Source organism: Nematocida major (genome assembly GCF_021653875.1).
Source record: "Nematocida major strain JUm2507 chromosome Unknown 2393, whole genome shotgun sequence".
In the NCBI taxonomy this organism is placed as follows: domain Eukaryota; kingdom Fungi; phylum Microsporidia; genus Nematocida; species Nematocida major.
Genome location: NW_025952952.1, coordinates 1 through 27,990, shown reverse-complemented (window position 1 = coordinate 27,990; position 27,990 = coordinate 1). Strand labels below are relative to the sequence as shown.

Sequence of the window (27,990 nt, the reverse complement as noted above, 5' to 3'; positions counted from 1 at the left end):
TCGGGTTTTCGTTAACAATAGCCTGAGCACGCGGGGAAAGAGGCGGCACAGAAGGTGCAGTAAATTGCTGCAGCCCGTTTATGCTTTGATGGCTGCTTCTTCAAACTAGACGCAAATATAAAATTAAAAAGCGCTGATTTAAAAATGAAACTAAGACACAAAAGAAAACAGATTTGGCGCATAATAAATGTGTGTTTCCTGCTGTGGCTCCAGCAGGCGCCCGCAGGCGCTGTGCGGTGCATGGAGATGTCTTTTGACGACATGCTAGACCTCCACATGCGCATGCTGGGCAGTGTAGGGGGGGTTTCTGTGGGCTTGAACTGCTACTGGCACGGAAGCCCTATGTGCGCCTACATAAGCAGGCATCTGGGCTTTATGCAAAACGCGCGGATGTTTCTGTCCAGCATGCGGGCGAGCTTTGGGCTATCTCTGAATGGATCTAGCAATGGGCTGGATTATTACAAGTACACGCGAACTCCGTGCCACGACACGGCGCATCTGTTTATGGCGACTCCAAATGTCTTAGCAGAAAGCGAAGACAGTGAATATGCAAGCGAGTACTGCACCGCAATGATACTGATGTTTCCATTAGGAACCGATGAGCGCCTTTCCATTGAATCCACGCAGACGGACTCTTTCACAGGCTTCCTGCGCAGGTGCTGCAGGAAAGACCAGCCGCTCTACATATTGGCGGCGCTGCTTTTGCTGAGCGAGGGCGTGGATGTGCCCATCGAGGCGGCTGGCGACAAAGTTGTTCTGGCGTGCAGAAAAGGCCCGAATGCGCCATTGCATGACATCTTTACAATAGGCAAGGGTCTGGATGCCGAAAGGGTTTCGCAGAATGTGTGCCAGGTCGTGGGCTTTTTTAAGAAGCACAAGAACACTAGAAGCATGCCAAACACATTTTTCGAGTTTCAGACGGGCGGCTTTCTGGAGTGTCCGCAGTTTCTGATCAGCACATACATATACGAGTACATAGGCAGTACCAAAGACATGGTGAGGTTTTTCGAGTGCGTGCTAGAGCTTCTGGAGGGTCTGGGGCTGCTTCCCGAGCTTCCCGCAGCCAGCAGCTCGGCAGAAAGCGTGTTTAGCAGGCTGTTCATGCCAAGTGAGGATCTGCGCACGAAGCTGCAGCATTTTTTACCGCTTATAGAAACCCATGCGCACGCAGAGCTATTGGAGTGCCTGGGCCTTGCTGCACAGGCGCAGAGGCGGCAAAATACACCAAGCCAGCCGGACTTGCCTGTGTGTGGAGAATACGGCTGCCAAAGACATGCGGGCTCTTTGGAAGAGGAGCCGGTTTTCTGCACAGAAAAAGGCCTGCGCGCGCTTCTTCTATGCCTTGCATACAACCCCGACAAGATGCTGTACGACATAAACGGGTTTTTGTGCAAAAGCGAAAGCTCGGGGGAGACAGAGCGCACACGAAAACTTCTTAGTGAAGAGCAGAACCAAATGATCGTGTGCTCTGCTTTGACATCACACTTGGAGTGGACGTGGCCAAAGATAACCCGGTGGTTTGGAAAAAACAGGCATCTTAAGGAAAGCCTTCGCGGGAAGGGTTCTGGGATACTGGACCTTATGTGCGTGCTTGTCCAAATATCTGGCAGAGCCGCAGAGCTTCTTCCGGCGATACAGAAGTGTAAGGAGGAGATAGGACAGGCCTTGAACTGCGCTGAAGAAGCAGCCCAGAAGGTAAATGCATGTGTTTTCGAGGTTTTTTCGGCGCTGGCGGTAAGTAAAAACATAGGCGTGTGTGTCTATAATTATGTAAGACGCGGCAGCTCTGAGGAAGGAACGCTTTTGATAGCCCACCAGAGCACAGACGGGGCGCACCATTATAAGGTAGAAATAGAGTTCAACAGAGGCCACATGAAGGTTGAAATGAGCCTACCCGTCCGGGGGTTTTCTGTGCACATGAAAAGACTGGCGTCTGTGGAGTGTGCCTCCTACCGAATGCACGGATCGTTTGCGAGCTGCGTGTTTGCTGAGTATCTGAGCAGAACGGCTGCGCAGAGAAGATTTTCCGAGCCCCCTTTGGATTTGTCCCAAAAGCTGTGGGATGCTACAAGAGCCATCGCAAGGAGCAGCCCGAATAACCCGAATCGGGTTCTTTTGCTGCACCCTATACAAACTCTGATGTGCAAAAAGTTGGTTGTTGATGGGCTTATTTTGAACTCGGTGGTGTATGGGGTTCCGTTGACCCGGAGCCATCCAATTGTGCGCCTTGTCTCCAACGTCATAGGAAGTGCTTCGCTCGACAAATACCACCTGCAGCATGCCGTGCATTACCGGCACGATACGGAGCCTGTTTCCCATGCTACAGCTATCCGAAGGCCGGCGTGCATATCTTTTTGACGACGTATACTTTGCAGCGCGCTTTATCGTGCACGCCGACAGCTGCATCCACAAAGACTACACCACAGCCCTTATGGACTATTTCAGGCAATACCGGAAAGAGTCTGGAAACCCACTCTTTAACTGCAAAGAGCTGATTAGCTACTGTAGGCTGGAAAATATATTTGAATGCCTGTTTGCAAACAGAAATACAGACAACGCGGCCGCGCTTTCTGCGCTTATTCTGGACGAGGTCCTTGCAGAGCGCCAGAAGAAGGCCAGAAAGTTGGTAGCCATGCTGTCCCTTGCCTGGTTTGGCATTGTGCTGTCGCGCGGTTTTGCGCACTATCACGACATGCTCCTCAGCGTGTACATGCTTATCGAGCCAAGCCCTGCGTATGTAGCAAGCCGCAGTGACTTTTACTACTTCTGGGATTACCCAGACATGCCCTATTCCCTCGTGTGCATGGAAAGGGAGAGGGAAGCCCTCATAGCAAGCGGCGGCTTGGACAAGTTCAAGAAAGTGCACCAAATTTTCACCGACATAGCCAAGTATTGGAGCCAGAGGTCTAGGATGCAGCAAGACGAAATGGCTTGCTCGGATTCGGACTGCTCCGAGTAAGCTTGCAAAGGGCTCCTTGCTGCGCGCGAAGAACACAATTTGCTGCAGCTTGCCCAGGCGAGCTGCCTGTGGCTTTGTGCGGCTTCCTTCACCGCCCTTTCCTCTTAGCTTTGCCCAAACACTGGGGTGGGAATATGTTTTCGCGCCTTTAGTTTACAAGCTGCTGCTTTCTGCGTGAAAAGCTAGAGTTTTCTCAGGGCAGCGCCCTCCTTTTGTGCATAAACACCCGAAGCATTCTGGCGCAGAGTCTGCTCTGTGCATGGCTTCTGTTGGCATGTAAACAGCGGCTAGCCCCTTTCAGGCCGCCTCTCGAAGCTCGCGCAAACGACTTTTGTTTAAGTGTGCAAGCGCTTTGGTGCGCTATAGCGAATAAAGAGCCTATGCCTGATGCTGTTTCTGTGCACATTTGGCCTTGGCGCAAGCATGCGTGTAGCAACGAAAAAACACAAAACAAAGCAGAGTGTTCCCTTGCTGTTTTCTGCAGGCATGCTGCAAGCTTGTGCCACGGTTTTTTGTTTTTCGGGTGCAGCTTGCACAAAACAGAAAGCCATGCAATTGGCTCGCGCTATTTTCATACGCAGAGTGTGCGTGCATATTGTATAAGCTTCCCGTGCACAATGCATGCATTTTATTTTTGTTGGCTGCAGGCGCGGCGCTTTTCTAGCTCTAAGAAGCGTTGTTTTCGGGTTTGGGGGCTTGCCAGTTTTTCTATTTTCTTCCCATGATCAGCTAGTTGCTGGGCAGCATTTAAACGAAAAAAAGTTTTCCAAAGATGAGATTGCTCTTTGGTTTTCTATGTGTGCTGCTTGCGGCAGGACAGATGGCAAGATGTATAGATGTGGGGAACGAAGAGATGCTGGAGGGTCTGAGCAAGGCTGTGGGCCGCGTGCGTGGGGAAGACGTGTATGTGAGCCCAGAGTGGGTGGGGCACCCGGTGTGTGTAGCGAAGCTAGGGTGGCTGGGATACGTGCACAACATGCGGAGGTACTCGTGCGGGCTGGACACGAGCTTCAGCCTGGTGCCGAGCGGGCAAGTGGACAAATACAGAGAAGAGGTGCATACGTACACCCGAGAGCCGGAGAAGGACAGGGCACACCTTCCTGATGGCATTGCCAGCACTGTATTACTTGCAGGAGACGAAGAATACAGCGTGAAGTTCCATCAAGCGCTTGTGTATATGTTCGGGCTGACCGCGGATGAACAGTTGTCGGTTGAAACTGGGCGGCCGTGCTCGTTTACAGAGTTTCTTCGAGAGAGCTGCAGAACAAAAAAAGAGGCACACTATGTGCTGGCTGCGCTGGTTCTGCTGAGCGAAGGCGTTGACGCGCCGATTCGGACTTCTGGGAACCGAGTGATTATAAAAAAAAGAAAAGACAGCGAGGACGTGCTGGTGAACGCGTGCGTGCCAGCCGTGGAGAGTGGAGAAAGGCAGCCATCCGAGACGTGGCATGTGGTGAGCTTCTTCAAGCGGTACAGAGGCATATACAGACTGCCACGCACATACGAAGAGTTTAAAACGGGAGACTTTCTGGAGAGCCCGCAGCTCCTTATTCTCACGTACATAGGCGAGTACGTAGGCAATGCGGAGGAGCTTATGTCTGTGATGGAGTGCATGTTTGCGCTTGTGGAGGGCATGGGCCTGGCAGAAAGCCTAAAAGACGCGAACAGCATGGCCGGGCGGCTGTTTGTGCCTGCGAGTCGTCTGCCCGAGGCCCAGGCGCATCTCGCGCCGTTTCTAGAGGGGCTTTCTGCTCTAGCAGCCTTGGAGCACTTGGAAGAGTTTGACTGCCTTCAAAGAGAAGCCAAATATGCGACCCGAATTGACAGAGCCTCAGACGGGAAGAAGGAGTACTTTGACGACTGCGGCACAAACTGCAGGTTTCTTGGCGCGTGTCTGCTATTGCCGTGCCTGGCATACGACCCGGAGAAGAGCGCGTACCGCCTGGAGGGCCTGCTGGCCGGGGCCGAGGAAACAAAAGAGGTGGCCAAAACCAGGGCGTTTTTTGAGGCGGTGCAGAAGAGCATAGAAGAGAGCTGTTTTTTGGGCTGGTCCAGTGAAGACCAAGCGCAAAAATACAGGAGGCTGTGGCTCATGGTGCATGCGCAGTTTGTAGAGGCGCTGGGGAGTTTGAAGCCAACGTTTCTAAACCAGATGCGCGTGCTTGCGCAGATGACCGGGCGGCCGCAGGCCGTGGTGGACGAGCTGGCAGCGCACCTGGCAGCCATGAATGCTGAAGGAAGCACAGGGTTGAAGCCTAAGGCGATCGAGTGCGTTCGGGCGCTGCTGCACTCGATAGCGGTAAACAAAGGTGTGGAGGTGTGGGTTAGAGAGAGCTGCGGTTCCTTTATAAGCGAAAAACGCATGCTTACAATAAATCATGTGCCTGAATGCACCAACGTATGTGAAATGACGGTGGTGTTCACACAAGAAGAGTCTTGGGTGACAAATCTAAATCTGCCACGCCGAACTCTCTCTAGCAGAGAGAAGAATGTATTAGGCATGGCGATCGCACAGTACAGGAAGGAAGCGCTGTTTTCGGGTTTTGTGCTTGCGGAGTGCATGCACCGAATGGCGGCTGCGAAGAACACTTTAAACTTTCCAAGCACAACAATCGAAGATGTGCAGGAAGCTGCGCGGTGGGCAGTTGAGTGCAGCCCGGCCCGGCCGACCGGCGTGCTTATGGTGCTGCCAGTGGTGGGCATGTGCTTCAGGGAGGGGCTTGTCACAGCGCTGGTGCTGTATGCAGAGCAGAAGAAGAGTGCGCTGACGCTGGCACACCCAGTAGGCCGGCTGGTTGCGAACATGATAGGGAGCATTGACCTTGGCAACTTGATGAACCGGCGTTATATCCTGAAAGTGCCTGCAGTCGTCAGCACTCTGCGGGCGCTGTGCCCTGCGCTGCAGCTGTCCGAACAGTCGCGACGGGAACTTTGGAACTCACACCTGCATAATATGCATTTCGGGCTATATCCCTTCGAAAAGGCCGATCGGGTTATACGAGAAATCCTTATGTGGTATTTTCGAGCGTACGCAGAGAAACAAAATGAGCCGCTGTTCAAGTGTAAGCTGCTGCATGGGCATGCAAATATAGAAAAGAATAGTGTGGGCCTGTTTGCAACGGACCCGCTGGCATTCCTAGAAGAAGTGTGTGCGCTTGTTCTAGCGGATAACGCGGGAGAAGACCTGGTGACGGCCAAGGCCCTGGCCAATGCGCTGCGGCTGTCCTGGCTGGCGCTTCTTTTGAAGAGAGGCTTTGAGGAGAATCGAGACGCAATTATTGAGATTTACAAGACTGTTAAGCCAGGGCATCTTGAAAAAGAGCTTAGAAGGCTTTGCGATTTTTGGCTTAACGTAAATCTAGAATATACACTAGGCAGCCTGGATAGAGCAAGGAATGTTCTTGTGAGGGAAGGCGGTTACGCAAAGTTTGAAGCGCTGTATGAACTCTACTGCCAAGTATGCATTAGATTCCGGGGTTGACTTGGAAGCATTGTTTGGCGCCCTTCCTTTGTCTGCTTTCGGGCTGCGCAGTGCCCAAGCGGCGAAGCCGCGGGTGTGGTGTGGCTGCTGCCAACCATTCGTTTTATGCCAAAAAAGTGTATTGTGCACTGCGTGCTGTTCTTTGGCCGACTCCCCATGGAAAATAAAGAAGCAAAAAATGTGCGCTTTGGAGCAGGCAACTGCCAAGTTTGTTTAGTGGGCGCGGGAGAAAAAGGCCGCAGGAAGCTGCCGAGTTTTCAACGGGTGGCAGAGCTGTGCTGCTGTTCCAAGCTGGCGGCGGATTCGGCCTTAAATGCGCGGGTGGACAGAGGGACAGTTATAGCGTGTTTTGTTTTCGGGAAGGCCACAATGCTAGCGCCGGCTCGCATATGGCTGATCATTCGGCTATTTGCACCTACAGAATCGCGTTCACAAATAGCCAATTATTCGCTAATAGGCTTGGCAGTTCTGGCCTAGGCCTGGATGTATCCTCGGCTGCCTTCTCAAACAAAGGGGCACTTTGCTGGAGCCGGGCTTCTTACTGATGTATGCCGCAATGTCTCTGCATGCACTCTTCACGTGCTTGGGTTTGCGCGCATGCCTAGAGTTTCTCTGTCACAAGAGCCAAGGAGTCTGGAAATACGAAAGGCCGTCTAGGTGCAGCGTCCTACTCATCAGGTGTAACAGTGCTAGCAGCTGTTGGCAAAGCGGGGCGCAACAGCCCTATGCCACGGCCAGTGCTGTAATGCTGGAAGCAGTCGTGCGAAATTGTCCTGTATTGTTTCTCAATCCGCTTAAATAGACTTTGTTTGCTTTGTGCCCTAATGTTTAAGTATGAATCCCCTTAATTAGGTCCACCCAAGCAATAGCCAGTTTAGGAGCAACTGTGCTTTCAGCACGCCGAGTGGCTGCTAGAGCTCATGGCTGAAGCAGTTTTCCTTTCTTTTGTAAAGCTAGCGGATATTTATACATTTGCCTTAAATAAAATTAAAGTACATGTTTCCGTTATGGGCTTGTGTGGATGCGTGATGTCCACCACACTTTCCAAAACTTTGTTTTATTTCCCTTCTTGCAGCTTTCGGAAGAAACCATTCGATTTGGAAGGAAACACGTGGAGGTGCGTTTCGTTTCCTTTTGTGCGCTATGTCTGTAAGCCCCGAAAAGACCGTAATTTCCGCCTGGGCGCTGGGTGGGTGTGCACAGGGAAACAATCAATAAATCAAGTGGCTATTTGTCTGTTGTTCTTTGTGGGTGCAGTGGGTCAGGAAAGGGCGAGTGTCTTATCAACCTGCACCTTGTTGTGGGATACTGCTTGTTTAGTGCTGTTTATGCACGAAGTCAGGAAGAGGAAAAGAAAGAAAAATAAAGTAAACAAAATGTAGTGTTCTGGAGAGGCTGGAGACAAAAAAACTAGAATGAAGAATTTATTTTTTGGAGTATGTTGGTAGTATAGTATAGAAAAGACACAAAGGCATATGGTAGAGAGAAGAGGCAAGAGAAGGCAGGAAAGGACAGTTTGGCGCAGGACGGCGTGTGCTCACGTTTGGAGGCTCTGTGGAGTGTGGGGGCTTTGCTGGTGCGCGTGCAGAGGCATTCTTTCTCTCTATGCTATGTAGGGAGGCAGAGAGACCGACTTGTTTTTATTTTTGTGGGCGATTAGTGTTTTGCGAAATAAACGCCTCCCCAAAAGCGCCATTGCATGCTAGAAACAGCTGTGTGCGTAGGAAATTATTCAATAAATCGAACTAGTAAAAAAATAAACGCCTTTTCAAGATTCATGCTGGTGTCTGGGGCAGGGTTGGCTGCGCGACAAAACAGTGGCAAATGGTGCTGTGCCTGTTTGAGCAGGCCGAGAGTGAGTAGAAGGCAGTGTTTCGCGTGGGTATCCGCACATGGCAGCTAGTTAGCAGAAAAAGAGGAAAAGAAAGTTTGCTAGGTTGTTCTCCATGCAGAAAAAAGCAAGTTTCAATTAAAGGCGGAGAGCAGGGCTGAGGGCAAAGCGCGGCTGCCGCAGGGAGGCCTTGGGACGCCAGTGAACGCATCGAATCTTTTAGAAGTTCTTTCTTTTTTTTGGCACAAATTATATAAAAACGCAGCACATGCATAATGCCCAAAGAAATTATAACCCCGATGCACAGGCGCATTCCTCTGGCCGGGAGCAGCGCGGGCATAACAAAGCAGTTTGCAAAGGCTTTTATTTGTCTACAGCCCAGAGGGCGTAGGAAGGCCGCAGGCCTTGTGCCTTTCCTCTGGTGCGCGCATGCGCAGCGGCTAGTTTTTCTGGTCTACTATGGACTGGAGTGTCTTCACCATGCCGTTGAACACCTCTTCTCCGCTGGGCACCTGCGACAGAGCGCTCCGGCGCATCTCCAGATCGTGCAGAAACAAAGTGTGTGCTCGGGTGGCTTTTTGGCTGTAAGCTGGCTGCGATTTCGGGAGCAGCTTGTTCGGGTGTGCACGGCAGGCTTTTCCCGCGAGTACAAGACAATGCGATTGGGCAGCCTCTCCCGAAAAGCCGGGCACTTGCGCAGAATGGATGCCCATGCGGCACGACCCGACTCCTGACAAGCTGAAAACAAGCCTTTGCGCTATTCAAAAACACACTGTGCTTCTGCGGGCATAAAAGATGCAGGCTGCTGTGGTTTGTGCCCGGATGTAGTACTTTTTGTCGGGGGGCTTTACGCTAAAAAAGAAATCCAAGAGGAACTGGGCAGCAGAAGCAGGAATGTGTGAAGGGGGGGCGAGGCTGAGATGCTGCCGGGTTGGAAGAAATGGAAGGGCAGATGCGTGTTCGGGTGGATAAATGCAGCACAGGGAAGTTTGGTGCTGCCGAATGCGGCAGCGCTCTCTTCTGGAAGCCTTTCTGCTCTGTGCGGGCTGTTTCTGTGCTGCAGCTTCTTTGCCTGAGCAATCCAAGAGAGCAGAGGCGCACAGCAGCACCCGATTTGGCTGCGGAAGCAGAGCCTGCGCGCAATATACATGTTAATGTGTTTTGTGATGATCAAAAGGCACGATCAATTGATCACAGCAAAACGCATAAATAGAAAGGAATTTTTATTCAGAAATGAGATTGCGTTTTGGAGGATTATTATGCGGACTGCTTGCAGCAGCGCAGATAGCAAAATGCATATACATGACGCACAAGGAGATGCTGGAGTGCCAGAACAAGGAGGTGGGCCACGTGGGCGGAGAGCCCGTGTATGTGAACACGTGCTGGGGCGGGCACCCGGTGTGCATAGCGCAGATTTGCCGGCTAGGGCATGCGTACAAAATGCGGGCGTACTCGTGCAAGGTGAACACAAGCTTCAGTCTGGTGCCGGACAGGCACTTAGACAAGCATACGTATACGAGAGAGCCGGAGAAGGACTGGGTGCATTCGGGAATGGCTGCTAGCGATGGTGGATACAGCGTGGAGTTTCACAGGGCGCTTCTGCAGATGTTTGGGCTGCGGAAATCTAGCGGGCCGGAGTACAACTGCCTGACGGTTGAGTGCGCGCGCGCAGGCTCTTTTATTCAGTTCCTCCGGGAGGGCTGCAAGACGCAAACAGAGGCGCACTATGTGCTGGCAGCGCTGCTGCTCCTGAGCGAGTGCGTCGACATGCCGATTGAGCTGGCCAAAGACAGGGTGACTATAAGAAAAAGAAAAGGCAGCAATGACGTGCTGGTTGATGCCCGCATAGGAGGGGCAGCTTTAGACGGTGTGGAAGGGCAGCTTTCCGAGGCTTGGCAGGTGATAAACTTCTTCAAGCGGTACAGAGATACACACAAGATGCCAAGCAGGTATGAGGGCTTCCAGTCGGGCGACTTTCTGGAGAGCCCGCAGCTCCTTATTCTCACATACGTAGGCGAGTACGTGAAAAACGCTGAGGAGCTCATGTCTGTGATGGAGTGTGCGTTCAAGCTTGTGGAGGGCATGGGGCTGGCAGAAAGCTTAAAAGACGCGAACAGCGTGGCCGGGCGGATGTTTGTGCCTGCGAGCCGTCTGCCCGAGGCCCAGGCGTATCTCGCGCCGTTTCTAGAGACGTTTCCTGCTTTAGCGGCCTTGGAGTATTTGGAAGAGTTTAAGCGCTTTCAAAACGAAGTAAGGATGGCAGTCCAAAAAAAAGATGTCTCAGACGGGGAGGAGGAGTACTTTGACGCCCGCGACACGAACTGCAGGTTTATTGGGGCGTGCCTGCTATTGCGGTTTCTTGCGTTTGACCCCGAAAAACGCGCGTACAGCCTGGAGGGCCTTCCTGGCGGGGCCGAGAACACGGAGGAGGTGGAGAAAACCAGGGCGCTTTTGCGTGAGCTGCACGCGTGCATTGAAAAAAAGTGCTCCTCTTTCGGGCTTCCCAATGTCACACAACAGCAGAGGTACAGGGACCTGTGGGTCAAGATGAACACGCAGTTTAAGGAGGCGCTGGGGAATGCCGCGCCAACGCTTTTAAACCAGATGCGCGTGCTTGCGCAGATGGCTGGGCGGCCGCAGGCCGTGGTGGACAAGCTGGCAGCATACCAAGCGGCCATGGACGCCAAAAGAAGCACAGAGCTGACCCCCGAGGCGATCGAGTGCGTTCGGGTGCTGCTGTGGTCAATCTCAGTAGACAAAGATGTGGAGGTGACCATTCAGAAGCATTCGAAGGGCTCTGAGCACAAAGGCTATTTTTTTATAATAAAGTATGCGAAATTCTGCGCGCGTACCAAGCAAATTCTGGATCTGTCGTTCCATGAGAATGGCTCCTCGAAGATATCTATTTCGCTGCCATGGCTTAACGCTTTTGACAGCTTGCAGAATGAGCTGGACGTGGCGCCCGCAGAATACAGGCAGCATGAGCGGTTTTCGAGTTTTGTGCTTGCAGAGTGCATGCACCAGATGGCGATAGGGATAGCCGCGCAGAGCCTTTCATACGCAATAACCAAAGAGCTGCGGGAGGCCGCGAGAAAGGCTGTTGAGTACAGCGCGGACAGGCCGAATAAGGTGCTTTTGGCGCTTCCGGTTTCGGGCAAGGACATCAGGGAGGATCTTGTCTCTGCGCTTGTGCTGTATGCCGAACAGAACAAGATTGCGCTGACTCCAGAACACCCAATAAGCCGGCTGGCTGCAAACGTGATAGGGAGCATCGACCTTGGCGACATGGCAGCGCAGTGTAGGGTCTTTGGAGTGCCTGTGGTCACCGGGACTCTGCAGAAATTGTGTCCGACGGTGCAGCTTGCCAAACAGCTGCATCAGGATATTTGGAGTTCGCAGAAATTTGCCAAATATGACGGGCTGTATTCCATCGAAGAGGCGCGCGTGCTTACATGCAAAAGCATAATGCAGTATTTCCGGGAATAAGCTGTGAGAACAGGCGAGCCGCTGTACATGTGCGAGATGCTGAAATGTACTTCTGAATACAAAAGTAATCGCACGTGGCTATCTGCGGCCAATCCGCGGGAAGTGCTGAAAGAGATCTGCGTTCTTTTGCGGGCAGAGCACACGGGGGAGGATTTGCAGAGGGCCGAGGATCTGATTGCGCAGCTGCAGCAGGCCTGGGAGGAGTGCATCCCGTGTAAGAAGGGGCTGCCGCAAATACAGTGTAAGGCTTCTGCCAGCAGTGTGTTGAGCCAGAAATGAGTAGGCCGGGAAAGTCTCTAACGCAAAGAGTGCTCTTTTCTGCGCCCACTCTGCAGAAGCGCTCACTATCTAAAACATGACGGTGCGCAGCTAATAAACATGATTCATTGGACGACCTTTCAGCGTGCAGCGCGGGGAATAGGCAGGGCTTTTCAAAGCTTTGGCTGCCTTGCGTGTTTTCTGTGCGTCTCGCCTATTTTCGGCAAATTCTTTTTGTGCTTTTTCTGCCTAGCGCAGAAAGAAGCCTGCGTTCAGGCAGAAGTCTTTGGTAGATCTCTTATGTGCGCCTGGCGGCGTGTCTTGGCGTAGCCTTTCGTGCCGGAGTTGCGAAATCTCCCCTGCTGTTGTGAGAGCTTTGGTTTTCGTTCTTGCAAGCTTTCGGAAGGGAATGTGTGGAGGTGTGTTTCATTTCCTTTCGTGCGCTATGTCTGCAAGTCCCGAAAAGACTGTGAACTCCACCTGGGCGCTGGGGTGGGTGTGCAGGGCGCAGTGCAGATAGAGGTAAATAGAAAAAGTCTTTTCGGCTTGGCGGCGGCCTTGGAAGAGAAAGCATGCAAGGCTTTTGGGTGACTTGTAAGAGCATAGTGCGGATTTGCGCGCTGCAATGGGAAATCACAAGAAGCTTTTGGCAGAGCTGCAAAAACTAGATGCGCGCTTGGAGCTAGACAAAGCCCAGCCTGTGTCTGGAGGCGAAGGCACGGTGGAGGCCTCTTTTGGGGCAGAGAGCAAGCGTCTGTACAAAAAGGGAGTGCCTTGTATGACCTTGTTTAAAGATGTGGAGATGGGCGAATTACAGAAAATATGTATAAGCTTTGCAAGGCTATTCGGGTGCGAAGAGCCCCAAGAAAGATAGGCTCGGACTCTCCAAGTCTAAGTAGCTTCTTTTTTATTTCTCCATTGATTCTTTTTTGCTGCCAGAGGACTGTTTATGGTGTATAAACCAAGTTTCATCTTGATTTAACTTACTTGTTGGCAGCGGGAAGTGCAAAACAAAAAGCAGCATGCGCTTAGACATAGCATGGTGCCGGGTGGAGAAACGGAAACACAGAGAAGTGGGTGCACACCCGCGAGAACCCGAGAAGGATATGCCGCGCCTTCCTGCCAGGATTGCGAGCGCAGCAGCATTTGTAGGAAGATCCGGGAGTGTCTCGTGCCGTTTTTGGCTGTTTTCGGGCGTGAGGAATTTTAAGCGTCTCAACAAGTGTGCTTTCAGAAAGAGGTGCAAGCAATCGAACACAGAAAGCTGGAGGCAGCTCGGGGCAATGTGGATATGGCGAGGACACAGAGAGCCTGGAGAAGAAGGCCTGCTGGGCCGAGCATGCAAGCGAGAAGTGCCAGCGGGCTGCCGGCCCGTTCTGGCAGGCAAAAGGTGCAAACACCGATCGCGACTGCAGTTCCGATGCAAATGCGCAAGAAAAGCCCCTTCCAAACAAAGGTCTGCAGCATAGCAAAAGCAAAGCGCTCCAAAACTGGTTTTGGATCTGGCACAAAATGAAGGCGCATTCGCCGTTTTAAAAAGTTTATCTTGGCACACGCTGTTCTCAGGAAGCTCTGTTATCGCATGCCTTGCAATTTGGCCAGATTCGCACATGCGCAGAGGCTAATAGCTATCGTTTATGGTGAACTGGAGCATGCTCTTCGCGCAGTTGAACGCCTCTTCTCCGCCGGGAATCTGCTGCAGAGCGCTCTTGTGCGCGCTCAGAGCCTGCAGGAATGCATAGGCTTCGTACCTGCTTATATAAAGGCTGAATTCGGGGTCACTGTTGTACATCTGGACCAGCCTTGGCCCAACCCGAATGCCCAGAGCAAGCACCAGCTCAGGCGGGGTGTTATCTTTTTTCAAGCTGACGAGAAACAGGAGGAGGTCAAATATTGCCTTGGTGTCCAGCGCCTTCTCCCGGTTTTTCTTCTCCACGTTGAGAAGGAGCGTGCTGATTTCGTCTATGTGGCGCGTTGACTTGTCTGCAAGCAAAACAGGAAACATTTCAGAGACGGCGGTACAGGTTTTTAATTGACTGTACTGGAAAAGAGGCTGGCCTGCTTTGTCGTTGTACTCTCTAAAGTATTTTAAGATGGCGTTTGCTGCGGGCGCGCAGTTGTCTCCGGTGTATCTCCCGATTCTGGTGATAGCGGGTGTGTTTTTATAGATTATAGAAAACCCTTCCTTCGACAGAATAATATTTGGAAATAGGTCACGCATCATATTCAGAGAGATTTTATACTGCAGCACATTGTATTGCGTTGTGAAGTCATCCAGCGGAAGGCTGCCGAGCAGGTTCGAGAGAAGGCGCACGCCCGGGTGCTCCTGGGTGAGCTCGATGCCCTTTGCTGCTGCATGCAGGGTGAAGTGCTCGATGATTTTTTGTGCCTGTTCGTATCTCAGAGCGAGTCCTAGCACAAAAAGCTGGTTTGGGTGCGCAGAGGTCCTGCTTTCCGGTAGGCAGCCTGCGATCTTCAGAATATTTTCAGCACTGCTATTTCTGCCAAGGCCTATGCTCCTGGCCCTCCACGCGTCCGCGTACTTGGCAAACAGACATTCGGCAAAGGCCTCGGGCTCTGGACAGCCGTCCACCGAGAAAAACGCCTCTTTTCTACCACTCGCAGAAGAAAGAAACATCCACGGGCACAGGGTGACTATTAGATGCCTGGGCTGAAAGGCAAGACATATGCTCTGCTCTATCACGCTGTCCTTGTCTGTGTACTTCAGGGTGATCTCTCCATAGAGGTCTTTCTGCCCGTCGCTTCGGACGTCGACCTTCAAGCCGGAAAAGCTGACTTTTAAGCTCTTATCCACAGAGAGGGACGCGAAAAGCTCTGCCACATACTTTTTTGTTTTTTCAAACACGCCCCCAGAGGTTCTTCCAGCCTGGCCGTCTAGCATCAGCTCAAGCTCGCGTATTCTCGGCTCCTCCTTCTCTCGCCTGCCCGTCACCTCTGCCACAACGTAGAGAGCGTTGAAAATTCCGGAGCGCACCTCGTTTCGGCTCTCCCTTCTGTACGCAATGTGCTCGCTCTGCAGGCCTGACACGACGCGGTTCCACTCCTGCATTGTGTCTTTAGTGGCGCACGTCTTTGGGGTGACACTTTCCAATTGGAAGAAGGCACGCAGGGCCTCTGTTTTCTCACCCTCCTTTTCCTCGCCGAGCATGGCGTCTGCGTCGTACTTTTTCTGGGCTGGGTCGTGTGCAAGGCAGCAGAAGAGCGCAAGCAGGCCGGCCTCCACGCAGTTGCTGAATGTTTCGTCCAGAAACTCTGTTTGGCCTCTCTTGCAGGCATGCACGCTTGTGTACGCCGGCAGCATGCTCGGGCTGGTGAACGGGAACGGGTTCTGATTCTTCATGGCTTTCTGAATCTGCACAAGCGGGTGCAGAAGCTCGTCTCCCTCGGCCTCAGCCTTACTCTCCACAAAGCACGTGTTGTATACGTCTTTGCAGTCTTTTTTCAACGGGCTTGTGAGGATGGCGTGGACGCACGCTGCGAAGTCCAGGGCGTTGCTCTTGCTCGTGATGTACTCAAAGAGGTACGCCTGTATGAGGAACTGCGGCGTGTTTAGAAAGTCGCCGGTGCAGAAGTCGTTCTGCGTGCACGGCAGCTTTCCTTTGCCTTTGTTGTCATTGAAGAAGTTTATGACCTGGGCAGCCTTTTTGCACAAGTCTTTTTTTGTTTTAAACACTACTGTGCTGCTTTCCTTTCCCACAGTTGTTCTGTGCTCTGGCGGCAAGTTGCCAAGAATGCTTGTTCCCAGTGTGATCTTTTTCTGTGTGGCCTTGATGGGCACGTCGACGCCCTCGCTCAGCAGGAGGAGCGCAGCCAGCACGTAGTGCGCGTGCTGTTTGGTGGGCATCCCCTGCAGAAACTGGAAGAAGGAGTCCTCTCGGGCGACAGCAACCGACAGAGTGTGCCCGTCGACGGACGGAAACATCTCGATGAGGGTGCGGTGGTACTCCTCGGCGTAGTTTTTGCCAGCAGGCTTGGAGCTCACAGCGGGCTCCTCTGCAGACGGATAGGGCTTGTCATTCTGCGCGTTTCTTGTGTATTTGTGCTCTTCTGTGGTTTCAACATCCCCAACGGGCTCCACTTTGTAGTCAGTTTCTATTTCAGGCGAAAAGAAGCGCTTGTTGTGCGTGTACGCCAGTTCTGAGTACACGAACCCGCGCAGCAGGCAGAGCGGCCCTCTTGGGTTGATGAAGGCGCGGCTCTTTCCTATTTCAGTGCTTTGCATCTCCATGACCTCGTCAAACGACACTCGCGCGTGCGCGCAGTGCGCCAGGGCTGCAAGCATAAGTGCATAAAATTTTGCGTGCATAATCAAGGGCAAAAAAACGCTTTTTATATGCATTACATACGGGTCCCTATCCCGGGCGGGCTGGCCTATTAGAAAAAGAAGTGCGCAGCACAGGGTCTGCATGTAACTGGCTAGTTGATCATCAAAATGATGGTGTGTTAACTGCACAGATGTCTCTGCAAAGTGTGCATCTGCATAAGAAAGCCGGAGTCCTGTCTGGCCTTGTGTGTTCAGAGCCAGAAAAGCTGGCAGTATAGTCGTCTTTGTTTGTTGCTTAATTTCCTGTGCGAGCGCTGCTTCCAGTGGGCGGAGAGAATGGTCTGGCGCACTAAACAGCTTCCTGCGGTACGGTGTTTTGGCAGCCGATAGATGTGGCGGGGGGGTATACTTGGGCATCCTTGCCGTTCAGGGCGCTTTGGCGTGGCAGGGTGCGTGGGCAGTCTTTCTGCGGGAAAAAAAGAAAAATAAAGTGAACAAAAGCAGTGTGTCTGTACGGGTTGGAAGGAAAAAACTAGAATGAAGAATTTATTTTTTGGAGTGTTATGGTGGTGTAGTATAGTAGAAAAGACAGAAAGGCATATGGTAGAGAGAAGGTGCAAGAGAAGACAGAAAAGAACAGTTTGGCGCAGAGAGGTGTGTTCTCATGTTTGGAGGCTCTTTAGAGTATAGGAGGCTTTGTTGTTGTGCGTATGCGTGTTTTTTCTCTTGACTAAGTACAGAGAGGCAGAGAAACAGACTTGTTTTTATTTTTGTGCGCGAGCAAAGGGAGAAGGAGCACACACGCGCAGACAGAGGGGAGACCGAAGGCATACAACGGCGTTGTAAATAGAGCAGACGTGTGCGGGTGGGTCAGACAGCACTTTCGGGCGCGGCAGATCACACAGCAAGTCTTGTTGGGAAAGAGGGCAAGGAGTGGGCTGTAGAGGCATTGGAAGAGAGGCTGGAAACAGAGAAAGCAAAGGGCGGATTAGAGAAGTGCAAAGAGGGCCTGGCTTGTGAGTCCGGGCTTTAATCATGTGCAGAGTGTGCGTGCATATTGCATGCTAGTATAAATTATATAAATGTGGCGAATTCTCTGAATTTCCACACTATCGGAGACGGCCAAGATCATGGTTGGTGTTTTTGATATAGATGCGTAAGAACTGAAAACAGTAGTGATCGCTTATAAGCATAGTTACGAGAGAAATTTCAAAAAAAAACGCACAGAAATTCGAAGAGCATAAAAACAAGTCAATCTAAAGCCGGCCGCTGGGGTTCTCCAAAGGCCAACAAATCTTTAGCGGAACTGGCTCTAGACCAGGCTCGGGCCTGCCCCGTGTTTATGACAAAAACAAACTACGCATGCAAAGTGCCAACTTTGTATAAGCTGCCCGTGCACATGCCTGCGTTTTGTTTTTGTTTTTGTTGGCAGCAGGCGCAGGCTTGGGCCCAAAGCGCGCGGCGCTTTTCTGGCTCTAAGAAGCGACTTTTGCCCGCTTGGGAGTTTGACAGCTTTTTTATTTTTTCCATGATCAGCTGATTTCTGGACAGCATTTAAACGAAAAAACAACTTTACCAAAGATGGGATTGCTCTTTGGTTTTCTATGTGTGCTGCTTGCGGCAGGGCAGGTGGCAGCGTGTATAGACATGACTTACAATGAGATGCTGGCGTACAAAAGCAGGCCTGTGGGCCGCGTGCGCGGGGAGGACGTGTATGTGAGCCCGGAGTGGGTGGGGCACCCGGTATGTGTGTCCAGGCTTGTCTGGCTGGAGTACGTGTACAACATGCGGAGGTACTCGTGCGGGCTGGACACGAGCTTCAGCCTGCTGCCGAGCGGGCGAGTGGACAAATACGGAGGAGATGCGTACACATATGTGCGAGAGCCGGAGAAGGACAGGGCACACCTTCCCGATGACATTGCGAGCGCGGCAGCGTTTACAGGAGACGAAGGGTACTGCGTGAAGTTCCACCAAGCGCTGGTGCATATGTTTGGTCTGCAGAAGAAGGGAGGCCTGGCAGTTAAAACTGGACGGCCGTGCTCTTTCACAGAGTTTCTTCGGAAGAGCTGCAAAACCACAGAAGAGGCGCACTACGTGCTGGCAGCGCTGGTTCTGCTGAGCGAGGGCGTTGACGTGCCGATTCGGACCGCTGGAAACGGAGTGATTCTAAAAAAAAGAAAAGACAGCAATGACGTGCTGGTGAACGCGTGCGTGCCAGCTGTGAAGAGTGGAGAAAGGCAGCCATCCGAGACGTGGCAGGTGGTAAACTTCTTCAAGCGGTACAGAGGCACACACATGCTACCAAGCACGTACGAAGAGTTTAAAACGGGAGACTTTCTGGAGAGCCCGCAGCTTCTGATTCTCACATACATAGGCGAGTACGTGAAGAGCGCGGAAGAGCTTATGTCTGTGCTGGAATGCATATTTAACCTTCTGGAGGGCATGGGCCTGGCCGAGAGTGTGGGAGACCCAGGCAGCGTGGTCGGGCGGATGTTTGTGCCTGCGAGCCGGCTGCCTGAGGCCCAGGCGCATCTCGCGCCGTTTCTAGAGGGGCATTCCGCTCTAGCGGCCTTGGAGCACTTGGAACAGTTTGACTGCCTTCAAAGAGAAGCCAAATATGCGGTCCTAATTGCCAGAGCCTCAGACGAGGAGAAGGAGTACTTTGACAAGCATGGCACAAACTGCAGGTTTCTTGGAGCGTGTCTGCTATTGACACGCCTGGCATTCGACCCGGAGAAGAATGCATACAGCCTGGAGGGCCTGCTGGCCGGGGCCGAAAACACGGAGGAGGTGGCCAAAACCAGGGCGTTTTTTGAGGCAGTGCAGACACACATAGAAGAGGGTTTTCCTTTGGGCTGGCTGAAGGAAGGGCATGCGCAAAAACAAAGAGACCTGTGGCTCATGGTGCATGTGCAGTTCATGGAGGCGCTGGGGAATTTAGAGCCGACGTTTCTAAACCAAATACGTGCGCTTGCGAAGATGACCGGGCGGCTGCAGGCTGTGGTGGACGAGCTGGCGGCGCACCAAGCGGCAATGGATGCTGAAGGAAGCACAGAGCTGACCTCTGAGGCGATCGAGAGCGTTCGGGCGCTGCTGCGCTCGATAGCAGTGGACAAAGGTGTGGAGGTGAAGATTAGAGAGAACTACGATTCCTTTAGAGGCGGAGAATACACGCTTACAATAATTCGTGTGCCCGAACGCACCAACAGATGTGAAATGATAGCGGTGTTCGCACAAGAAAACACTTGGGTGACAATTCTAGATCTGTCACGCCGAACTCTCTCTAGCAGAGAGGATAGTGTGTTGGGCGTGGCGGTCGCGCAGTACAGGAAGGAAGCGCTGTTTTCGGGCTTTGTGCTTGCGGAGTGCATGCACCGAATCGCGGCTGCGAATATCACTTTAAACTTTCCAAGCACAAAAATCGAAGATGTGCATGAAGCTGCGCGGTGGGCAGTTGAGTGCAGCCCGGCCAGGCCAACCAGCGTGCTGATGGCGCTGCCGGTGGTGGGGACGCGCTTCAGGGAGGACCTTGTCTCTGCGCTGGTGCTGTATGCCGAGCAGAAGAAGATTGAGCTGACTCTGGCACACCCGGTGGGCCGGCTGGTTGCGAACATGATAGGGAGCATTGACCTTAGAGACTCGATATCCCGGCGCTGTGTCCTGAAAGTGCCTGCAGTTGCCGGCATTCTGCGGGTGCTGTGTCCAGCGCTGCAGCTGTCCGAAAAGTCGCGACGGGAACTTTGGAACTCACACATGCATAATATGTATTGCGGGCTGTATCCCTTCGAAAAGGCCGATCTGCTTGCACGGGAAAACCTTATGTGGTATTTTCGAGCGTACGCAGAGAAACAAAACGAGCCGCTGTTCAGGTGTAAGCTGCTGCATATGCATGCGATTATAGCAAGGCGTGGCGCGTGTCTGTTTTCGACGGACCCGGTGGCATCCCTAGAAGAGGTGTGTGCGCTTGTTCTAGCGGATAACGCGGGAGAAGACCTGGTGACGGCCAAGGCCCTGGCCAATGCGCTGCGGATGTCCTGGCTGGCGGTTCTTTTGGGGAGGGGCCTGCAGAGGCAGAAAGGTGCAATTGTCGAGATTTACAAGACTGTTAAGCCGGGGCATCTTGAAAAAGAGCTTGAACAGCTTTGCGATTTTTGGCGGCGCGTAAATCTAAGCTCTACACTAGACAGCCTGAACGAAGCAAGGAATGTTCTTGTAGGGGAAGTGGGCCGCGCAAAGTTTGAAACGCTGTATGAACTCTACCGCCAAGTATGCATTAGATTCCGGGGTTGACTCGAAAGCATTGGCTGAAGCTCTTCCCTTGTCTGCTTTCGGGCTGCGCAGTGCCCAAGTGACGAAGCTTTGAGTGTGGTGTGGCTGCTGTCAACCATTCCACGCCACAAATAGACAAGTGCGGGCTCTCGCACTCGCAGGCAGGACAGAAGTGCATGCACTGCGTGCTGTTCTTTGGCCGACCCCCTATGGAAAATAAAGCAGCAAAAACATGTGCGTTTTGGAGCAGGCAGCTGCCAAGTTTGTTTAGTGGGCGCGGGAGAAGAAGGCCGCAGGAAGCTGCCGGGTTTTCAATAGCTGGCAGAGCTGTGCTGCTGGAAGTAGCCATGTGAACCATTGTCCTTTATTTTTTTTTCGACCTTCTTAAAAACTTATGTGTTTAGCTTGTCATTGTTTATGACGGCTGCCAAAACAATATCAACCCATGCCAGACCAACAACCAATTTACGAGTAAATATGCTTTCAGCATACAACATGCTGGCTTGGCAGACGCCATACAAGACCATGACAAATTAAGTGCATATGTATTTAAGAAGGCCGAAAAAAATAAAAGACAATGGTTCACTAGCACTTTGGGTGTTGCAACCAAATGTCTGGTGGAATGCGAGAGTGCGGATGTCTGGGCATGGGAAGAGGTGGGCCGCGTGGAAGAGGCTGAAGGCTGAAATCCAGTCTAGAGAAGTTTTATTTTTCTTTGCAGGGCCGGAAGGAAAGTTAGAATTCGGGCGATTCTATTTTTTTGGCATAAGTTGTATAAAAATGCAGCGCATGCATATATACTGCTAAGAGCAAGCAATTAACAGAATAGTGCATAGGTGCAGCGGGCAACTTTCCTAGTCTATTTTGGACTGGAGTATGTCCACCACGTCTCTGAACATCTCTGCTCCGCTGGACGTCTTCTGCAGGGCGCTCTGGTGGGCGTTCAGACCCTCCAGAATCGCAGGGGCTGTTTGTCTGCTGACAAGAGTCATGCATTTGGCTTTTTTGCATGCCTGGATCGACCTTGGCTCAAGCCTGCTGCCCAGAGCAAGCACCAGCTCGGGCGGGGTGCCATTGTGTTTCAAGCTGGCGAGGAACAGGAGAAGGTCAAAGAGCGCCTTGGCATCCAGTGCCTTCTCCCGGTCTTTCTCCTTCACATCTATAATAAGCGCGCCAATTTCGTCTGTGTAGCGCGTTGACTTGTCTGCAAGCAAAATGGGAAACATTCTAGAGATGATAGGAAAGTTTTCCAAAGCGTAGAACCGGAAAAGAGGCACGCGCACCTGCTCTTTGTACTCTCTAAAGTATTTTAAGATGGCGTTTGCTGCGGGCGTGCAGTTGTCTCCGGTGTATCTCCCTATTTTGGTGATAGCGGATGTGTTTTTATAGATTATAGAAGTTCTTGTCTTTGACAGGGCGATTCTTGGAAATAGCTTGCCCAGCAAGCTCAGAGAGACTATGTGCTGCATCCCATCCATTTGCGTTGCATGGTCATCCAGCGGAAGGCTGCCGAGCAGGTTCGAAAGGAGGCGCACGCCCAGATGCTCCTGGGCGAGCTCGATGCCTTTTGCTGCTGCATGCAGGATGAAGTGCTCGGCGATATCTTTTATCTGTTTGCTTCTCAAGGCGCTCCCGAGCAAGAAAAGCTGGTTTGGGTGCGCCGAGGCCCCGGGGGAAACCAGTGAGGTTGTGGGCTCCCGTATGTATTCGGAAAGCTTGTCTTCTTCTTGCAGGTTCGTGCCTCTGGCCCTCCATGCGTCCGCGTAGCCGGCAAACAGACACTCGGCAAAGGTCTTGGGCTCTGAACAGCCGTCCACCGCAAAGAAGGCCTCCTTTCTACCACTCGCAGAAGAAAGAAAAGTCCACGCGCACAAAGTAACCGTAAGGTGTCCGGGCCTAAAAGCAATGCATATGCCCTGCTGTATCACGCTGTCCTTGTCTGTGTACTTCAGGGTGATGTCCCCGTAGAGGTCTTTCTGCCCGTCGCCCCGGGCGCCGACCTTCAAGCCGGAGAATTCGACTTTTAAGCTCTTATCCACAGAGAGCGATGCGAAAAGCTCTGCCACGTACTCCTGTGTTTTTTCAAACACGTCCTCAGAGGCTTTGCCAATCTCAGAGTCTTCTAGCATCTGCGCAAGCTTGCGTATCCTTGGCTCTTCCTCCTTTCGTTTGCCTGTTATTTCTGTCACAACGTAAAGAACATTAGAAATTCCGGAGCGCACCTCGTTTCGGCTGGGCCTTACATATGCGATGTGCTCGCTCTGCAGGTCAGACACAACGCGGTTCCACTCCTGCATCGTTTTTTTGGTGGCGCACACCTCTGGGGTGACGCCCTTCAACTGGAAGAAAGTGCGCAGGGCCTCTGTTTTATCACCCTCTTTTTTCTTGCCGAGCATGGCGCCTACGTCGTACTTTTTCTGGGCTGGGTCGTGTGCAAGGCAGCAGAAGAGCGCAAGCAGGCCTGTCTCCACGCAGTTGCTGAATGTTTCCTTCAAAAACTCGGAGCTGCTCCTCTGGAAGGCATGCACGCTTGTGTACGCCGGCAGCATGCTTGGGCTGGCGAACGGAAACGAGTCCAGAATCTTCATTCTTTCTTGAACCATCCTAAGCTGGCGTAGAAGCTCGTCTTCCTCGGCCTCCGCCTTGCTCTCCACAAAGCACGCGCTGTATAGATCTTTGCAGCTGTCTTCCGGCAGGCTTTTGAGGATGCTGTGCATGCACGCTGCGAAGTCCAGGGCGTCGCTCTTGCTCGTGATGTACTCAAAGACGTACGCCTGGATGAGGAACTGCGGCGTGTTTAGAAATTCGCCGGTGCAGAAGTCGTTCTGCGTGCACGGCAGCTTTCCTTTGCCTTTATTGTCTTTGAAGAAGTTTATGACCTGTGCGGCCTTTTTGCACCGGCCTGTCTCAAATGCTATGCTGCCTATCTCCAGTGTGATTGTTTTCTGCGTGGCCTTGATGGGCACGTCCACGCCCTCGCTCAGCAGTAGAAGCGCAGCCAGCACGTAGTGCACATGCTTCTTGGTGGGCATTCTCTGCAGAAACTGGAAGAAGGAGTCCTCTCGGGCAACAGCGACCGACAGGGTGTGCCCGTCGACAGACGGAAACATCTCGATGAGGGTGCGGTGGTACGTCACAGTGTAGTTTTTGCCAGCAGGCTTGGAGCCCAAAGCGGACCCCTCTGCAGACGGATAGAGCTTGTCCTTCTGCGCGTTTCTTGTGTATTTGTGCTCTTCTGTGGTTTCATCGTCCCCAACGGGCTCCACTTTGTAGTCGGTTTCTATTTCAGGAGCAAAGAAGCGCTTGTTGTGCGTGTACGCCAGTTCGGAGTACACGAACCCGCGCAGCAGGCAGGGCGGCCCCCTTGGGTTTATGAAGGCGTTACTCTCTCCTATTTCAGTGCTTTGCATCTCTATAACCTCGTTAAACGACACTCGCGCGTACGCGCAGTGCGCCAGCGCTGCAAGCATAAGTGCATAAAACTTTGCGTGCACGAGCAGGGTAGTTGTGATACGAGAATTAGCCATGTGAAATATCGTCCTTTACTATTTCTCGGCCTACTTATATAGACACTGTATAATCTATCCCTTAGCTCGGATTATGTAGCCCCTTGATTGCGCCTGTCTTGGCAATAACCAATTAGGAGCAACTGTGCTTTCAGCATACGACAGGCCCTGCTCCGGGCAGGCCGGCCTATCAGAGGAGGCGCATCGCGCAGGGCGGCGTCTGCATGTATCTGGCCAGATTATCAAGATGATGGCATGACAACCGTGCAGATTCCTCTGAAAAGTGTGCACTTTGCCCGAATAAAGCCGGGTGCTGTTTAGAAAAATGAGAAACGAATTTATAGTTGGTGGACACACAGCGCGAATTGAGCATGGGTCAAGCATGCGAAAAAAGGGCCGTGCTTCACATGGACACTCCTGCATGGCAGCATGCCTGTTGGGTTGCAGGCGTTTCCAGAGCCTTTTGCAATGTTTGCAAAATTGAGAATAACGTGCGGCGAGGTCTACTGTGTTCCACACCATCAGAACTGGAAGGGGGCTTATTTTTGCTTAAATTACAGCATACCCACCTGGGCAAGTTCTGAGCATGCACAGGCGTTCAAGATGCGCGAATGCAAGCCAAATTAAAGTCTACAGCCGGCATCTCCAAAAACGGATCACTGCATGCTGAAAGCTAGTTGCTTGTGCTTGGCTATTTCCAAGGCAGGCACAGTGAAAGGGCTTGCAATTTAGACATATGGGACCGGCTAGAAAATGCATAGGTTTGAGCAGGTCGAAAAGAATAAAGAACAAAGTTTCACCCAGCACTTCCAGTATTGCAGCTGTGGCTTTTGTATTTGCGTGTTGGCAGCGCCCATTGGCAGGGTCTTCTCATGCGCAGCTGCAGGCTGTTTCGGTAGTCGTACTGCAGGAAAAAGAAGAAAAATAAAGTAAACAAAATGTAGTATTATGGAGAGGTTGGAAGGAAAAAACTAGAATGAAGAATTTATTTTTGGAGTGTTATGATGGTATAGTAGAGAAACGAGAAGAAAGACAGAAGCAGAGAGAATGCGCAGGAGAAGGCAGGAAAGGACAGTTTGGCGCAGGGAGGTGTGTTCTCAGGATTGGAGGCTCTGTAGAGTGTGGGAGGGTTGTTTTTACGCGTATGCAGGCATTCTTTCTCTCTATGCTATGTAGGGAGGCAGAGAGACCGACTTGTTTTTATTTTTGAAGGCGGGAAAAGAGGGAAGGAGCACACACGCGCAGGAGGAGACGGCGAGAACAGAGCTGGAAGGGCGCATTAGCGCGGGGTGTTGCTGATGACGGCGTGCGCTGCGCGTGGGAGCATGTTTGTGCGCAAGGAGACAGACAAGGGCGCGCAGAGAAGATGCTTCGGAAAAGGCAGCCTTAGAAGAGCCGGCAGAAAGGCCCAGCGCAGAGATAGTGCAAGCCATAGGGCGGATGGAGGCCGCCATAAAGAGCTCGCAGGAGGCTTGAGCGCGGAAAAGGGCAGGAGATGAGGCATTGCCAAGTCGCATTGGGAAGTTGGAAGCAGAGAGGGCGCGGGATGCAGCGAAGATGGGGCAGACAAAAGAGTTTCCAGCCCCGCAGCGATCGTACAAGAATGGCATGCTGCTTTGAATTAGTGCAGTAGAGAGGCAAAGTCTGTGGCTGTGTTCGGAGTTCTGCGGAGGCTTATACGCAGATTCAACAGAAGGCTGGAGCTGGATGGGCGCAGAGCAGAGGCCCGCCGCAAACCATGCAGGAATATTTTCCTGTGCGAAAACAATTTGATCGTTTAATAAAAGCACAAATCAAAAAGTGGCTTGCGCTTATACATAAATCTTATGTAATTTATACAAAAACAATTTTTCATGCCCAAAGCATATATTAGATTGCAGGTTGGACTTATATGGGCGCTGGCTGCCGCGCTGAGGCACGCAGGGTGCGTGTATTTTACGAATAAGGATGCGATGAGCTGCGTGAGGGCGGTTGTGGGCTGCGTGCGTGGGGAGGACGTGCTTATCAGCCCGTGGTGGGCGGGGCACCCGCTGTGCATAGCGAAGCTAGGGTGGCTGGGGTACGTGTACAACATGCGGGCGTACTCGTGCGGGCTAGCCACGAGCTTCAGTCTAGTGCCGAGGAAAGAAAACGGAAAAGAGGTGTATACGTACACGCGAGAGCCGGAGAAGGACAGGGCACACCAACCCGAGGACATTGCCAGCGCTGTAGTACTTTTAAGAGATAGAGGATACAGCGTGAAGTTCCACCGCGCGCTGGTGCATATGTTCGGGCTGCAGAGGGACGGCAAGCTGGCGGTTGAAACTGGACGGCCGTGCTCTTTCACAGAGTTTCTTCGGGAGAGCTGCAGAACAAAAAAAGAGGCGCACTATGTGCTGGCTGCGCTGGTCCTGCTAAGCGAGGGCGTTGACGTGCCGATTGAGACCGCTGGAAACCGAGTGATTATAAAAAAAAGAAAAGGCAGCGAGGAGGCACTGGTGGACGCGCATATAAACGTGCCGGCTGTGGAGAGTGGAGAAAGGCAGCTTTCCGAGACGTGGCAGGTGGTAAACTTCTTCAAGCGGCACAGAGGCACACACATGCTACCAAGCACGTACGAAGAGTTTAAAATGGGCGGCTTTCTGGAGAGCCCGCAGCTCCTGATCCTCACGTATGTAGGCGAGTACGTGAAGAGCGCGGAAGAGCTCATGTCTGTGATGGAGTGCATGTTTAACCTTCTGGAGGGAATGGGTCTGGCAGAAAGCTTAAAAGACCCAGGCAGCGTGGTCGGGCGGATGTTTATGTCTGCCAGCCGTCTGTCAGAGGCCAGAGCGTTTCCGAGCCCGTTTTTTGACGCGCAGGCAGAAGCAGAAAATTCAGAGTGCTTGAAAACCCCTGCAGAGCTGTATGAGAGACTGTGCAAAGCATCTGCGCAGTACAGGCAGCAGGCCTGCGCTTCGGGGCTTTTTCTTGCCGAGTGCATAGACCGGATGCCCATGAAAATCACGGATCAAAGGGTTGATGTGGAAAGCATCCCATACGTGCGAGCGGCTGCAAAAGAAATAGTGGATTACAGCCCGAACAAGCCGAACCGCTTGTTTCTGAAGCTGCCTACTTTCAACATAGACAGCAGGCGAACTCTTGTTTACTGTTTTCTCCTATACGCACGCGAAAGATTTGGCGTGCTGGCTCCGGCCCATCCGATGGCGCGCCTGGTTACGAACCTGATAGGAAGCGTCCAGCTCACAGACCCACATCTGCAGAAAACATTTCTGTGCGTGCCCATAGCCATTGGCGCGCTGCACGCGCTGTGCCCGACCGTGCAGCTGTCTGCAGCCCAGCATGTAACAATTTTCAAATCGCGAATGCTTGCAAAATACGCAGGCTTGTTTTCTCCCAGAAAATCAAACATGCTCACAGGACAGCTGATCATAGACCACTTCCGGATGTATGCAGAGAAAACAGCAGAGCCTCTCTTCGAGTGCAAGCTGCTACGCACCTATATGGATTTGCTTTTAAGGTCCCATTTTCTGTTTATAGAAAGCCCCTTGGAAACTCTGCAGGAAATTGTCAGACTTGTTCTGGCAGAGCATGCGGGCCAAGTCCCAGAAAAGGCTTTGGCGCTGGTGCGGAAGCTCACTCTTAGCTGGTTCATCTATATGCTGACCATGGGCCAGACCATGGGCCACGCGGCTGTTATCCAAATTTACCATATTGTTGAGCCAGCCCACTTCGAGAGACATTGAAGAACTTCGCAAGTTTTGGGTTGCAGCGTAGTTGACCAAAAAAGTTGAGCTTATGCAGGGCATGGAGGCTGTTCTTGTGGCGAATGGCGGAAGAAAAAAGTTTGAGGTGCTGCTGGAGGCATTGCAGACCATAGAAAGAAACATAACCGGATGATCCAGGGCACTTCTATGCATACGCTGGCACGCAGCC

The 27,990-nt window shown here is 52.2% G+C and overlaps 9 protein-coding genes across 9 annotated transcripts; 6 read left to right on the top strand and 3 right to left on the bottom strand.

The window, feature by feature from the left end:
* Nucleotides 1-144: 144 nt before the first annotated feature.
* Nucleotides 145-2,358, top strand: NEMAJ01_0874 (uncharacterized protein; the record flags this gene model as incomplete). Its single annotated transcript, XM_047914712.1, has 1 exon — nucleotides 145-2,358. One exon carries the CDS (start codon nucleotides 145-147, stop codon nucleotides 2,356-2,358), a length of 2,214 nt encoding a protein of 737 aa, XP_047770669.1.
* NEMAJ01_0873 (uncharacterized protein) lies at nucleotides 2,318-2,959 on the top strand (the record flags this gene model as incomplete). Its single annotated transcript, XM_047914711.1, has 1 exon — nucleotides 2,318-2,959. The coding sequence occupies one exon, from the start codon at nucleotides 2,318-2,320 to the stop codon at nucleotides 2,957-2,959; it is 642 nt and encodes a 213-aa protein (XP_047770668.1).
* A 772-nt stretch (nucleotides 2,960-3,731) lies between these two features.
* On the top strand, nucleotides 3,732-6,440 carry NEMAJ01_0872 (uncharacterized protein; the record flags this gene model as incomplete). Its single annotated transcript, XM_047914710.1, has 1 exon — nucleotides 3,732-6,440. One exon carries the CDS (start codon nucleotides 3,732-3,734, stop codon nucleotides 6,438-6,440), a length of 2,709 nt encoding a protein of 902 aa, XP_047770667.1.
* Nucleotides 6,441-9,504: 3,064 nt separating this feature from the next.
* NEMAJ01_0871 (uncharacterized protein) lies at nucleotides 9,505-11,757 on the top strand (the record flags this gene model as incomplete). Its single annotated transcript, XM_047914709.1, has 1 exon — nucleotides 9,505-11,757. One exon carries the CDS (start codon nucleotides 9,505-9,507, stop codon nucleotides 11,755-11,757), a length of 2,253 nt encoding a protein of 750 aa, XP_047770666.1.
* A 1,165-nt stretch (nucleotides 11,758-12,922) lies between these two features.
* On the bottom strand, nucleotides 12,923-13,627 carry NEMAJ01_0870 (uncharacterized protein; the record flags this gene model as incomplete). The annotated part of the gene is made up of 1 exon (XM_047914708.1): nucleotides 12,923-13,627. One exon carries the CDS (start codon nucleotides 13,625-13,627, stop codon nucleotides 12,923-12,925), a length of 705 nt encoding a protein of 234 aa, XP_047770665.1.
* A 9-nt stretch (nucleotides 13,628-13,636) lies between these two features.
* Nucleotides 13,637-16,342, bottom strand: NEMAJ01_0869 (uncharacterized protein; the record flags this gene model as incomplete). Its single annotated transcript, XM_047914707.1, has 1 exon — nucleotides 13,637-16,342. One exon carries the CDS (start codon nucleotides 16,340-16,342, stop codon nucleotides 13,637-13,639), a length of 2,706 nt encoding a protein of 901 aa, XP_047770664.1.
* A 1,539-nt stretch (nucleotides 16,343-17,881) lies between these two features.
* NEMAJ01_0868 (uncharacterized protein) lies at nucleotides 17,882-20,590 on the top strand (the record flags this gene model as incomplete). The annotated part of the gene is made up of 1 exon (XM_047914706.1): nucleotides 17,882-20,590. The coding sequence occupies one exon, from the start codon at nucleotides 17,882-17,884 to the stop codon at nucleotides 20,588-20,590; it is 2,709 nt and encodes a 902-aa protein (XP_047770663.1).
* An 833-nt stretch (nucleotides 20,591-21,423) lies between these two features.
* Nucleotides 21,424-24,096, bottom strand: NEMAJ01_0867 (uncharacterized protein; the record flags this gene model as incomplete). The annotated part of the gene is made up of 1 exon (XM_047914705.1): nucleotides 21,424-24,096. The coding sequence occupies one exon, from the start codon at nucleotides 24,094-24,096 to the stop codon at nucleotides 21,424-21,426; it is 2,673 nt and encodes an 890-aa protein (XP_047770662.1).
* Nucleotides 24,097-25,928: 1,832 nt separating this feature from the next.
* On the top strand, nucleotides 25,929-27,800 carry NEMAJ01_0866 (uncharacterized protein; the record flags this gene model as incomplete). The annotated part of the gene is made up of 1 exon (XM_047914704.1): nucleotides 25,929-27,800. One exon carries the CDS (start codon nucleotides 25,929-25,931, stop codon nucleotides 27,798-27,800), a length of 1,872 nt encoding a protein of 623 aa, XP_047770661.1.
* Nucleotides 27,801-27,990: the final 190 nt, after the last annotated feature.